The sequence below is a fragment of the Symphalangus syndactylus genome, chromosome 11, assembly GCF_028878055.3.
Source record: "Symphalangus syndactylus isolate Jambi chromosome 11, NHGRI_mSymSyn1-v2.1_pri, whole genome shotgun sequence".
Taxonomy (NCBI): domain Eukaryota; kingdom Metazoa; phylum Chordata; class Mammalia; order Primates; family Hylobatidae; genus Symphalangus; species Symphalangus syndactylus.
In genome coordinates, this window is record NC_072433.2 from 11,513,633 (window position 1) to 11,528,035 (window position 14,403).

Below are 14,403 nucleotides of genomic sequence, written 5' to 3' on the forward strand. Positions count from 1 at the left end.
GAGCCATGGCTGGGGGTTGCACTTTGAGCAAGGCCCACTACTGGGAGAGGGAACAGGGAAAACATGAGCTCCTACAGGAGACAGAATGGGGATAATAATGTAATAACTGACCTTCTACAATGCTCCACAGTTTCCACAGGAGCCTGCATGCTGGCAATCTCATTTAACCTGGCAACTTCCATGGGTTATACACAGAGAAGCAAGCTACAAGAGTATGAGTATGTGGCCCCAGGCCTCTCAGCTGATAAATGCAGAGATCTCCTCATGTCCACAGCAAAAGGGGCTCTTTTCAGTACATGCCACATGGCAGGATGATATTTCTGTCCCGGGTTAACTCCACAATTAAACCAAGATAGGCTTGGGACCACATACTGGAGACCAGAACTGTGTGCTACAATTTCAAGGGCTCTTTTGGTAACAGAGTATTTTCACATTTCCAGGTATTGCCAATAAAATCACAAGTACTTAAAAGGAGAAAATCCCCTGAGACAGAACTTTCTTAGCTTCTGCGTAAGAGTGAAAGGCTGTTCCAGGGGTTTACAAAATAAGATTATTTTCAGACCTACGAGCCACACTCCTAACCCAGACTAGGACTGGGTTAGTATTCTCCAACATCCTTCAGGATTCTCCAACACCATGGAGGGCCACGGATTATGTAAACAGGCCTCCTACAGAAGACTTCACTAGAGCACCTTTACTTTCTGAAAGCTGGGCTTCTATACTAGGCTAATTGAGTATTCAAAGTCATTTACAGGAAACACACAGCATTCCAGTTGGAACTTCGGGTTCCCAGGACAGTTAAGCCTCAGCACCTGCACCCTAAAATCTAGAGATACTGTTTAAAAAAAAATTTCCTGCAGAAGCTGCCTACAGTTTTGTTGTCAAGACAATCAATGAGGGCTTTTTTCTTCTCTCCTGAAAGGCAGAGAAAAATCAGTCTCTGCTGAGTCTTATTGCTTTCCCTCTCCCCAGCCCACCCCCAGCCCCATTTTTCACTGTTAATTTGTTAAGCCTGGCTTTTCCACCTTCAACCTCCACAAACCATCCAGGCACTGGCTTCTCCATGCTAAGGCCTCACAACGTTTGGAGGGAAGGGTAAAAAATCTTGCTGCAATCCTTAGATAAATAAACCAGCAGCAGAGGCCTGGTTGTGTTGCGGATGACAAAGGACTCCACATGTAGGCTTTCACTATTTCCATGGACGCCCAACCTGATGGCTGGTGGAGCCCGGGTGAAGGGAGTTTTCTTCCTTTCCTGGTCCGAAGAGTGGTGGCATCCTGCACAACACCAGGACAGAGGCTGCCCTGAGCCCGGAGCAGAGCCCAGGGCTTTGTGCAGACAAGGGACAGGCCTTGGGTTATCCAGACCTAACCCTGGGCCTTACACGTGACCTGTCCCCACCTGACTGGCTCCCCATGTGACTAGCATGCCACATGGCCAACACACACTGAGCCTAGCATTCCATGTGACTAACACACCACTGAGGAGGAGCATTCATTTTCCCAGCACATGTGTGTGTCCGGTGGGGTGTGTTATAGATAGGAGGTTGAGTACACGTGGTGAGACGCAGGCTGGATAATACAGAGAAGCTTATTTCCACAAGAATGTGCCCTCCCAGTGGGTGGGAGTGGGTCTCACCAACACCTTGCCCCAACCAACAGTAGAAGCTCAGCCCATAGGGGTATTAATTCATGAGATTAATCCCTGAATTGTCCAATAGAAATATAATGGGACCTGTATATTTAATTCTACATTTTTAGTAACCATATTATAATAATTTTAAATGGTGAAATTAATTTTTGTAATATATTTCATTTAACCTAATAGATCCAAAATGTTCTCACTGATTGACATATAATTTATATTTTAAAATATTAGTGAGAGCTTTTATATTCTTTTATTCATAGTAAGTTTTCAATATTGGTTATGCATTTTACACTATAGTACATGAATAGCCACATTTCAAGTGCTCAATAGCCTAATGTGGCTAATGGTTTCCATATTGGCCAGTGCTGATCTAGATTATTCGTTTTCCTAGATCAAAAGTATAGGCAATTGGCCAAAGGTATGGCAGTTCCTCCAGGCAACAGGATGCTGTGGGTTGGTCCCACTGCTGTTTCTTAAGTACCTACTCACTACACAGATTTGGCATGGCCTTCACAGAGGACAGAGGAAGCCTTTGCTCTTCCTGAGTCCTAAGTCCACATGACCTACCCTATTCTAGAGTTTCTCACCCACTACTTAATATGCTGTTGGAGGAAGGAAGTGGCAACAAATGGTCTTTTTTCTATGATGTGTAATTATCATCCCACCTCATGGCTCCCTTTTTAAAAAACAAACCAAGCCTGCATTGTTAAATGTTTCAAACTGTTAGGCACTGGTCTGTGTTCCACCTGGGCATGCTCCTTTCACCTACACCACACCACCAGCAGGATTTCTGGCTTAATCCTTTATGCCAGTAGGGAAAGTAAGGCTTGGAAAAGCACTGCAATTTTGGGGTGAGAGAATTTGGGGGACGAAAAGAAAATTTCTAATGACATCCCATCCATTTTTCCCTCAGTGAGGTCCCTCATGGGACCTGTGAAAAATGTCATGTGATGAGACCGTGTACTTCAGACCCTAGCAGCCTTTAGTCAAAGCAAATGAAACACCCTGGTACTATCTGAAACCCAGAATAGGCCCTGGAGGAAAAAACTTGGGTCAGATCATTGCCCTAACTTTTACTAGCTGTGTGATATTGGGCAAGGCAATTCATAATACTAACTAGCATTTACTGATCTCCCATGTACCAGGCTCTGACCTAGCCAACTGCTCATATACTTTCTCTTCTGCTCAGAGAGATAATCCATTTTATAGATTAGAAAACCAGGGCTCAACAAATGCAAATTCCAGAAGTCATATATCCAGCAAGCAGGGAAGCCAGGATGAAGAAATATTAAAGGTAATATGAAAAGAATTATTAAATATTTTGTTTTATAATGCAACTTAAGCCCTACTCAGCCCATGGAATATTTTTTAAATGTCACTAAAGAATTTCAAGACCATTGATATACACATAAACAGTCTATACCTGTTTCAAATCTAAGAGTTTGCAAAGCATAAGCAAATAGGAATTGATTTCAGTGTGCTTTATAATATAAAAATAAAGGCTGTATTATTCATTTGCAGTATGTCATTTGTCAAAAACACTGAGCATTCAAAAGAGATAGTTATACTTACACTGTTCAGCTCAAGAGGCTGTTATAATCATCCAAGGAGAAGAAAAAGTAATAGCATTTTGAAAGTGGAAGGAGGTGACCAAATGCCAGATATTACAAACATGTTAAAGCAAACTGCAGTTATATGCTTATAAGAAATGTATATAACGTACATTTCCTAACCTTCATTACAAGTCTGCAACTTGAAAACAGAGTTACAAGTGAAAATATAACTTAATTTCACAAAAATGAAAGAAAAGGAGGTTAAATGAAAGACGAAGAAACAAATAAAATAAAATAGCTGACTTTCTTGAAAGCGAACAGAGGGAGGGTGAGGAGATGGAGTAGAAGAGAAAGGGAGGGAAGTAAGGAGGGAGGGGGAGACAGAGAAAGAAGACAGGGAGGGGGAGGCAAGCGCTGTGAAAAATAAGCCCGAACTGGTGGGGTCAGACCGTTTCTTCAAGAAATAAAGAAACTGGCCATGACCTCTTCAGCGTTGAAGCTGGGTATAGTTTTTGTGACTGTTTAGAGAAATCTAGCGCTCTTCTCACCATTAATCTTTTCTAAAGAAAGACTTTGTTCTGCACCTGTATAAACAATTCAGATTTTAAAAACCTATTCGCCTGCCCCTAATGTGTGAGACTATATATTTATACTGATAGCTTCAAGTCATCAATAGTCGTTGCAGAGAGCGAGCCTGGCTCTCCTCGGTCCGTCTCTTTGCCCCTCCTTGTCGCTCTCCTCTCCTTCACCTGGCAAGGCGATACTAGAGTCAAGTTCAAGTTCAAACGCTCCAGGAAAGATTTCCACACTCTGTCAAATATTCCCTGCATTTCCCTACCCCAGAGAGAACTGAGGGCAAATGATCTTTTTACTCAAATTGTCCCAGAACCAGCCCACCCCCTGCCCCCAACCAAAAGACAACTTGTACAGGGAGAAAACCTTTGCAAATGTGGGTGAGCGGGAGGGGTTATGTGAAACATTCCCCCGGCCCCAAAACGCCCCCGCTAAGGGTAGCATGGCCTGGGAGACTAAGGTGGAATGATGCCTGAGTGATGAAGTCACCCTCTGCCAGCCACCTGTTGCAGCACTTCAGCCTTGGAGCTGGACGCATTTGTTCTGCTGTACGAACTGGTGGGAGCCAGGCTGGCGCAGCTATCTCTGCCAGTTCTGTCCTGGATTGAATCCACATCGGTCCCCTTGCACCTTGCTCAGCTTGGGAGCCTGCGGACTTTCAGGAAAAGAACAAGTGAACACCTAAGCCGGTGTGACGACTCAGTTTCATCATTGTAAAACGCGGTAACTGTATGCCAAACTCATACGGGTTTTATTACTCAGTGAGCTGCTCACAAGCCGCGAGTACAGTGACGGGCACACAGCGGGCACTCAGTCTCTGATCACTGGGGCTCTGATCCACAGAAGTACTTATCCCCTGACCAGGAACTGCCATGACCTAATGAGACTGCAAAATTGTTGTGTTTTCTTGTGTGGAAGAGCAGGATGTTTTAGTCTTGTTTGGAATGGAACGTGATCATTCAGGGTGCTCCTTTGTCGTTTTTACTTTGAATGGACGATTGTGTTAACTTAGCATTCTGCTTCCAGGAGCTCGCCCTTCAATACACAGTCTTTTAAATACAATAGCAAGGATTCCCTACACTATAATGCAAAGCGTTAGGGCCGGATCCTCAAACACATGCATTGTGGTATTAAGACAAAATCACATCACGCATGGAACTCTCGAGATAGTGGAAAATACCAGCTACAACATCCAGTGATGTGTGACCCGGAGGCACGGAGTTGACTAGAATACCGACGGGCCAGGATTTCGAAATGCGGATTTTGAATCTTTTTTTCTACTTAGCCTAGTAAGTTTGGGTCTTTTACTTAACGTCTATCTAGGCGGCTCAGCTTCAAGTTCTGCAAATTGGAGATAATATCATTAAGTTACAGATGTTATTTGAAAATGCAACGAACCATTGTAACCATTTTTGTAAATCAGGAAGTTATATTATAAGAAAAGGAGGAGGAAAATGAGAGGTAACTTGTGCATTGTTGGATGTTGTTTGCCTGTTCTGCTTTTTCTCTTGTCCAGCAAGGCTTGGGTAGATAATCATACATCATGAATGGTTAACTTGAAAACTGAGTTCTACTGGAAAGACGGGCAGGCAAGCAGAGGTCGGGATCCTGTCGTTTCTAAGTGTCTGGTAATCTCTGCCACGGCTAAGATTACCTGGGGGTAGAAGCACGGTCGGTAGGAACAAGAATGTGCCCCTTCACTCCCCGAAAGCTCACTTATCCCACACAGACATGCTGAAGGTCCGTCGGGCTTCAGAGCCCAAATCTCGGCTCTGCAGAGACGTCCCCTTCCCCCGCCTCCACCAACCGCTCTCCTGCATGCAGAAAAGCGGTCCCCACCCCTTCCACGCCCCTGCCCCACCTCTCGCCCCCCTTTACAACCCCCTCTTCTTTGCCCGGGGTGGTTTGTTCCAAGGAGTACAGATAGTCTTGTCAAAAGGCGCAACTCACGGCGGTGCGCGCGGATGCTGAACTTGGGCGCCAACTTGTAGTCCACGCTCCCCGGGGTCAGCGGAGGGGCGCTCACGCTCTCGCCGCCCACCTCGCTTTCTCACCCCGCGCTTCCCGGCCTGGGTTTTTAGTCTTTCTCGGAGCGCTCTCTGGCCTCCGCCTCCGCCAGGGAGCGGAAGGCGGAGACAGCGAGACTGGCCAGGGGGTAGGAAAGCGGACGCGTGTGGGCGAGGGGGACCGCGGGATGTCCACGGGCTCGGTGAGTGATCCGGAGGAGATGGAGCTTCGGGGGCTGCAGCGGGAGTACCTGGTCCCCGCCTCCAAGAGGCCGCCCCTCCGCGGCGTAGAGCGCAGCTACGCCTCGCCCAGTGACAACTCGTCGGCAGAGGAGGAGGACCCCGACGGCGAGGAGGAGCGCTGCGCTCTGGGCGCAGCCGGCAGCGCGGGAGGCTGCAAGAGGAAGCGGCCCCGTGTGGCTGGGGACGGCGGCGCAGGTGGCAGCGCGGGCGGTGGTGGCAAGAAGCCCCTCCCGGCCAAGGGCTCCGCCGCAGAGTGCAAGCAGTCGCAGCGGAACGCGGCCAACGCCCGCGAGCGCGCCCGGATGCGCGTGCTGAGCAAAGCCTTCTCCAGGCTCAAGACCAGCCTGCCCTGGGTGCCCCCCGACACTAAGCTGTCCAAGCTGGACACGCTCCGGCTGGCTTCCAGTTACATCGCTCACCTGCGGCAGCTGTTGCAGGAGGACCGCTATGAGAATGGCTACGTGCACCCAGTGAACCTGGTAGGGGCGCGGCGCGCAAGGATTCGGGAGAGCAGCCAGGAGATACCCAGGGCGCTCCTGTGCGCCGGGCAGGGTCAGCCCGTTGGGAAGAATTCGAAAGGGGTGGAGGTTCTGGGACTGGGAACGAGAAGGCCAGTTTAGTTTCTCCCAAATCAAGGGAGTGGCCAGCCATTTCCCTGAAGGAGAATCAACCATCCGTGTCTGTTTGCGTCGTTCTGAATGAACATTGTACCCCAGTGACAGCCATTGACTAATATCCTACTTCCAGGGTAAATCTTGGTTCCATCTCAATCTGCCACCAGGTTGCAGACTGACGGCAAATCTTCCTTGCCCAACTTCATCCAGCTAAGAGTCGGGCAGGTTTGAATCGGCAAGCCCTTTCTTAAAGGAGGGAAGGCCGAGCTCTATAAAAGAGCATTTGCATTTTTAGGAAAATTGCTTCTGGAAGATAGTAACTTTTCCCCAGATGGGATTTGTCTGGAAAGTCCCTCTCTGATCTGCCAGCTCTCCTGGCTTGGGAAAAATCCTGTCCAAGCCCAGTTCCTACTTGGAGCTTGGAGTGGATGACGGAGTGTGTGTGTGTGTGTGTGTGTGTGTGTGTGTGTGTGTGTGTGTTTAAGGGAACTAAACGACAGAATCTCAAAGTCATATGAGTTTCACCAAATTATCCTGCGGGCAAAGTCCAGGAAGAAGCGTGAAAGGCTATGGCACGTCTCGGATTATCAGCCTCCAGTAAAATGAAAATCTTAGTTCAGAGAGAAGACATGCAAATTCCCAGAATGCTGATAAAATCTTAGCTACTCCAAGTCAGGAATATCTGGGGTTCGCGTAGGAGAGCGGTTTCGGTTTGAGACAATCGTTTCTTTCTAATATCTGACGTTCTTTTTGATTTTACAGACATGGCCATTCGTGGTCTCGGGAAGACCGGACTCTGACACCAAAGAAGTTTCCGCAGCCAACAGACTATGTGGAACCACGGCTTAAATCGGACTGGAACTCACTTGATGGGATTATTCGTTAAATGCGAGTGTTTGGGGGCCACGGAGAGAAGGGAGAGCTCGTGAGATGGGAAGAAGTTTCCGTTGGATTCTCCTTGACCCTTCCCCTTTCCCTGGAACTGTGATCACGACAGGTGGCGGGCGTGGCTGTCACTGCGCAGCGCCCACAGCTGCAGCTGCGGCGGATCTGGGCGAGCACGTTTTGCCTCTCCAGAAAGAGCCTCCTTTCGTGACGAGAGCGCGGACGCAGGTCCACCCCCGGGCCCCATCTCCGTAGACTAACTGTGGGCTGCTGCCCCCGCCCGCGCCAGACAGATCCCCTCTCAGCGGAGCCGGATTCATCGCACACGTGCGGGGCGGTTGCACACAGCCCGGGCCTTTCGCGGTGACACAATGGTTAGGGAACGGTTAGAACGCGCTCTACATCCGCTTTAAAGACAGGAGTCTAGACGTGAGATCCGCGGCGGGACAGGGTTTTAAGCGACAAAGAAGGGCGAGTGGCTTCTCTGGGCCAGGTTCGCATCCCGGCACAGCGCCCTTCTAACGGGCGGGAGGAGGCCCGCTGCTCGCAGGGCCAGGTGGAGACACACTTCCCAGACCACCGCAGGCGGGTTTTGCCCGGAGAGCTCTGGGCCGCTCGGCCTCCCTGCCAGATGGCTTCTTCATTCCCGTCTCCTTCCCAAGCTCCCGGCTTTTTCTAACCAGGCGTGTGTCCACCCTCTCCACTTCGGGGCTGAAGCCTCCCCAAGCCCCGCTGCGCCAACCTGGCTGGGGTCTTCTTCGGGCCTCCCTCTCCGCCCCGCGCCTGCTCCTACCTGCAGCACCCCCAGCTCCGACTCCAGACTCTCCATCAGGCCTCCCCACTCCAAGCTCCGGGCGCCCCAACTCCAACACCGCCTCCTGCCGCGCGCGCAGGGTGGGCGGCTTACCATAGCAAGTGATCCTGCGATAGGGAACGCGCCCTTGCCTCGAGGCTGCACTACCACAGGAAATAACATGTAAATAAATTTATTTTTTTATGAATAATAAAACGCGTTGTAAAAACTGTGTGCCCCTTGGAGGTGTCAGGATGTGGTCTTTGTTGCCCTTTACTGAGAGGGTTTGGCTGTAGAAGTTAACTTTTAAGGGCTGATCTCCTCTGGTCAGGGCGGTGGGTCATTGCGGGAGGAATGGTGGCGATCACTTTTGGATCACTCCATTTCCAAACGTCATTCTTTATTAATCTCTATGATTCTACTGCTTCTCCGCGCTGGGCTTCCTGGAAGGCCATAACTGGAGGCCTAATAAAAGTCCTGAGAGTCTTGAGGCCCCTGCTGTCCTGACAGGCATACACTCCTCAAGCTAACATAGGTGCACGTCTCTCTTACACACACACACAACACACACAGCAGCTACTCCAGCTAAAAGCACACTGCAATCCTTACAATTGCAAGTAGTTCAAAAAAACCCCTAAGGCCCACCCACAAGTCTCCAGTGTAACTGGCAGAGTAAAACCCTAATATAAGAGGCCAATTTGTGTTTCAACGGTGCTTTTCTTTTTTCAAATGTTTATATGCCTTTTTAAACGTACACTCATTTTCCGTGTTATATTCTTCCATTTGCACTGCAATTTTTGTAGAAGGTAACAACTTGGAAACCCTATAATACAATTTTTAAAATGGCTGGTTCTTTTAAAAGCAATGTTCTCTTTGTAGAACATTTAGAAAAGTGTAAAGGATAAAACTACACAAACAACTGCCCAACTTGGGGTTCTGTCCATTTTGTGCAATTGAAAGGCAGTTTTCTTGACCTTGAGACAAAAATACAGCTGGATTTTAGTTAGGCGGTGAGGGGGGATGGGGTGGGGAGAGTGACTTCCTGTTTTGAGTTAAACCAACCAAAATGCTAAAGAACTGCTTTCTGACAAGATTGTCTTGGACTTCTATTCATAACCTGGGATGGAACCTGCCCTGGGGATCCAGTCTTGTGGCATCAGGGGCTTTCTGACAAAAGGGAACCTGAAGTAACCTGTGGCAGGAAACCCTACCAAGCACTTCAGCGGTGAGTCCTGGGTAGACAGTTTCTTGAGGAAGAGTGTCTGCTGGAGGCCAGATCTTAGTCAAGGTGATTTCCAAAAAGTCCAGCAAATTAGGCTCTTTTCAAGGAAAGGAGGCAGCCCAGTGTATGTTGGTTAAAGGGAACCTGAGTGTCTAAAGAACCCAGCTTGAAATCCAAGCTCTGCCACAGGATTAGTGAGCATGTGCAAGTTACATTATGAACACCTCTGAGCCTCAGTTTCCTCTTCTGTAGAATGGGGGTCATCACAGTGCCTACCTGGAATATTGCCTTAGGAATAAATATGATAATGTATTTAAACAAATCATTTAATATGCAATGAGCAGTGCACTAAATGCTGGTCACTAAAGGAAATCCAGAGGCAGAGGGAACCACTTCTGCAAACAGGTGTGACATTCGCAGAGTCCAGTCTTTAAGGTTGGGTCTTGTTTTGAGATGCCTGGATTACAACCGTGAAAGAGAAATGTCCCACAAGAGTGGACAAACAGAAATACAGAAAACCAGAAAGAATAGCTATATTTGTGGTGAACACAAATAAGAACAAGCATTTGAATAAACAAGGAAATATTTGGGCAAATTTCTACAAGTGAAAGAATAATATTTAAAATATGTGCTTCTATAATTATATTCCTTCTGGCCAACTCAGGAGTAAACTCACAGATTTTCTGTCTCTAACCCCCAATTAAGGTGATGCTTGTCACTGACTCACATGTACAGGGAGTGTTGCACTGTACCCTGGAAATTCATTTTAATGACCACTTTATAGTCCTATAATTTATGAAGAAAAAAAAAACTTTCTCAAGAATGCTCTGCTCCACAGTTTCTGTAAAAAGCCCAATGCCAGGAATTATGTTATTTAAGAAAAGAAGAAGAAAAAGAAAGAGGCCACTTTCTAGTAAGCCCCAATGAGTCCACGTAAATTCTGCAAGCTTCTGTGCATGTGTTGCAGTTGGGACAGGCCTTAAACATCTTAAACCAGCCTTTTCTTTATCTACCATTACTAGAGTGTGTTCTAAGTGGTAGACAGGCACCACCAAATCTCTCTCTCTCATCATTTTTCTTTAGAGATTTGAGTTTGAGAAATGGGAGTTGGGACTGGAGAAGTGGGCAGGAAGTGGGGTGGGGAGAGGGGCTTAAGAGAAAAAAATGAAGTATGTGCTTAGGATTACTTCGATTTGATTGTACTGCTGTGAGGGAAAGATGAGAGAAAGAAGTCGAAGAAATACAATGTACAATGTGCTAAACAACAAACAAAATGAGTAAATTGAATAATACTCTTCAGGGGGCTTTTTGAGGGACCAAAGCATTATTATTAGTGATGCTGACTCAACCAGAGAGAACAAAAATCCCCTTCCACAGACTCTTCCTAAGATGAATATCTGAAAAGAAATGCTTTCAGTACTGTAATTTTGAAACATTTAGGCGTTTCTCTTGGTTGTGGAGTTGATGTTGTGCATTTTCTTTTGCACTGGGCTTCAACTTATAATTTCACTTTAGTCTGGCAGCTCCTTCAACAGATAGCAACAATGACCCTTAAAATTTACAAAAGACTTTTACAGTCACAGATTTTTCCCTGATAACAAATGCCTAGAAGTTAAAAAAATAAGGAAACATCTCTTGTCTATAAAACACACACACACACACACACACACAAACAACTAAACACATTCTATTTTAATAGATATTTGGTAGATAATTTGGTTGATACTTCTGAAAAAAATATTAAAAATTAAAACGGTAACTCAGAGTCACATTTGGAAAGGAGAAACAAGGTAAATTGATAATTCACTCCTCACTACCAAGCTTCCAACTTGTGGGAAAGTCCACCAGATTGGCTCCCTTCGTAACTGATCACCTGGCCATATCTCCTTTCGGTGTGAACCCTGTATACTCACTTGCGGGCACCCAGGGTGTTTGCATCAGTGCACTCGCCACTCTCCATTCATCCCTTTCACTGTTGTGTTCACATTTTGTGTTATTTTTCTTCTTTCTCCCACAACAGTGAAAGTTGATCCACAGAAATCCTTCAAACCCAAGGCTCTAAGAAGGCCACAGTCAGAAATCCACATGTAATCATGTAAACTCGGGTAGCATTTAGCAGCCTTCCCTCTTGTTGGTTCTGCTATCACCAAGATAGTTCTGGATCAGCCTTGAGATTCTTTATTGCTTATGGTAAAGAGGATCGTGGAGCAAATAAAAGCTGGGGCTTTCATTTGGTGAAAATATGACGTCTGTATGGACTATTACTAACTTTTAGCAGTGGAACGGGAGGGGAGGAAGAACAAGAAGCTTTTATCTTTTACTCTTATTTGCTTGTTGAAAAAGTTTGTATATTACTTTTGGAATTTGTAAAAACTCATTTAAAAAAAATTCACAGATGGCTGGGTCAGATGTAGTGGGTTCCAGTCCCACATTTCCTGGCACTGCATCATGTACCTTACCTCTTCTGTAAGGCAGGAATCATTCATTCAACCTCACACAGTATTTTAAGAGTGGATTACATGAAATCATCTCATTAAGCACTTGGGAAGTGCTCCATAGATGAGAATTAAAAAAAAAAAAAAAACAAGGCTTGATTTTCTTTCTCTTTTGCTTATAATAGTTTATGTCCTTGATCCTCTGAAAATTTATCTCATCAGTCCCTTTTGCCATTTTATTACCTTGCTCTTTTATGCTACTTTTGTATATTGACCTCTTTCTTGTTACTAAGGAGAAATTTTCATTAAGCTTCTTCCCATATCACTCAGCATCAAAAACTATGCATGAGATTTTAAACTCATTTCAGGGTACAAGATAAACCAATGATTTTGTTTTAATTTTTTATCTTCAATTATTACGGACACATAATAGCTGTATGACTTATGGGGTACATGTGATATTTTGATACAAGCATACAATGTGTAATGATCAAATCAGGGTGATTGGGGTATTCATCACCTCAAACATTTATTATTTCTTTGTGTTAGGAACATTCCAATTCCATCATTTTAGTTATTTTGAAATACACAAAAAATTATTTTTAACTATAGTCACCCTATTGTGCAACTGAACACTAGATCTTACTCCTTATCTAAATGTACTGTTATTTGCATTAACCATGCCCTCTTTATCCTCCCTCCTCACTACACTTCCCAGCCTCTGGTAACTGATATTCTACTCTCTGTATCTGTGAGCTCACATTTTTTAATTCCTACATATTGGTAAGAATAACGGATTCAAAAAAGTGGTACATATACACAATGGAATATTATTCAGCCATAAAAAAGAATGAAATTATGTCATTTGCAACAGCGTGGATAGAAATGAAGGAAACTATGTTAAGTGAAACAAGCTACACTGATGAATTTTGATGTTACAGAGTACCACAAGCTTGTTTCTCTAATTTTGGATTTCATGAAATGTTACAGCCAACATTTCAGAAACTACACTTGTGGAGTTTTGGTGTCATATCAAAGAATGTTCACAATTACTTGAAATATCCATTAAAATATTTTTACACACATATTTACATACATACAATATTTTGCATACATATTTAAACTACAATTACATGTCTTACTTCTTTCTCTTTATAATTAGGTCTTTGTGAGGCTGGACTTTCAACCAAAATAACATATCACAATAGATTGAAGCAGAAAACAGATATGAGAATACAGCTGTCTTCTATAAAGTGAGACATTAAAGGATTTATTTGCAAAAATATCAAATTATGCCACCCTTCCCATCAAAATGTTTTAGAAACATAGTTATTTTTTATTAAAAATGTTATTTACATTCACACATAATTAGCTTATTATTTTAAAATTTATTAGTAAATAAATATTTTTGTTTGGTTTTGATTTCTTTTTATTTTAATTAATTAGTTTATTTAAGAGATTGAGTCTCACTGGTTTTGATTTCTGATCCAACAAATATCAACAGATACAAGCCAGCTACATAAAAAAAAAGCTTTTAAGGGTTTTTAATAACTTTTAAAAGTATAAAGAGACCAGAGATCAAAAAAGTTTGAGAACCACTGGCCTAGATAATTCTTAAAGCTCTTTTCATTGATAAGAGTTAGTAGTGTTTTCTTGATTTTGCGGCAATCTCAGTAGGACAGAAGCCTATAGATCATGTGTAGGTTGGATATGGGAGTAAATATTTCATCAGAAAGACTGACTAGACAGGTTAGGACTTAGCTGGGCTAGGCTTTCTCCATCAACACCTCTGTAGTCCAACCAGGCAAATCAGTAGGGCCAAATGCCTGAGCTGGTCTCCTGTAGTCTGCACTCAGAAGGCTTTCTTTACCACCTCCTACTCTTTCTTCCTAGTACCCATCTCTCCTGTCTCCTATTTAGGCCCTTGAATTTTGAGTCTTTGTAACCTCAGGGCTGGACCTGGAATTCAGATGAAAGGAAAAGTGATGCCCAAAACCCAGGACTCTAAAATCCCATTTCTTTTGCACATATATTATTATTCTCTGAGAGCTATGTTAGAATCATAACATTATATGATCCTAATAAAGAAATTTATTTCAAGAAACTTGGGAATCATTTTCATTGATCCTCAATAAAGACGATTTTATCTGTAGGTCTGCCAAATGGCTGACAAATATATTTGCTCATGATAATATAGATTAATTTCTCTAAGGTAAGCCACTAAAACAACTAAATGCCTTGACACGCAATTTAAGTACAAAAGAAACAAAAACAAACAACAATAACAAAAACCGAGGGAATCATCAAATATTTTTGAAGCAAACTTCTTCTAATGTAAAGAAAGGATGCCATAAAATTAAAAAAGTCCAGGACATGAAGGCCAAGGGATTTGAATAATCTTTAAAGAAACTGTTCCAAGAGCTAGGGAGGGG

The 14,403-nt window shown here is 44.4% G+C and overlaps 1 protein-coding gene across 1 annotated transcript; it reads left to right on the plus strand.

The window, feature by feature from the left end:
* Positions 1 to 5,496: 5,496 nt before the first annotated feature.
* Positions 5,497 to 8,546, plus strand: MSC (musculin). Its single transcript, XM_055298664.2, has 2 exons — positions 5,497 to 6,501; positions 7,399 to 8,546. Exons 1-2 carry the CDS (start codon positions 5,968 to 5,970, stop codon positions 7,483 to 7,485), a joined length of 621 nt encoding a protein of 206 aa, XP_055154639.1. The 5' UTR covers positions 5,497 to 5,967; the 3' UTR covers positions 7,486 to 8,546.
* Positions 8,547 to 14,403: the final 5,857 nt, after the last annotated feature.

Coding starts and splice junctions, on each gene's coding strand:
- MSC (XM_055298664.2), top strand. CDS start 5,968: ATGTCCACGGGCTCGGTGAGTGATCCGGAGGAGATGGAGCTTCGGGGG. Junction 6,502..7,398: donor ACGTGCACCCAGTGAACCTG/GTAGGGGCGCGG, acceptor TTGATTTTACAG/ACATGGCCATTCGTGGTCTC.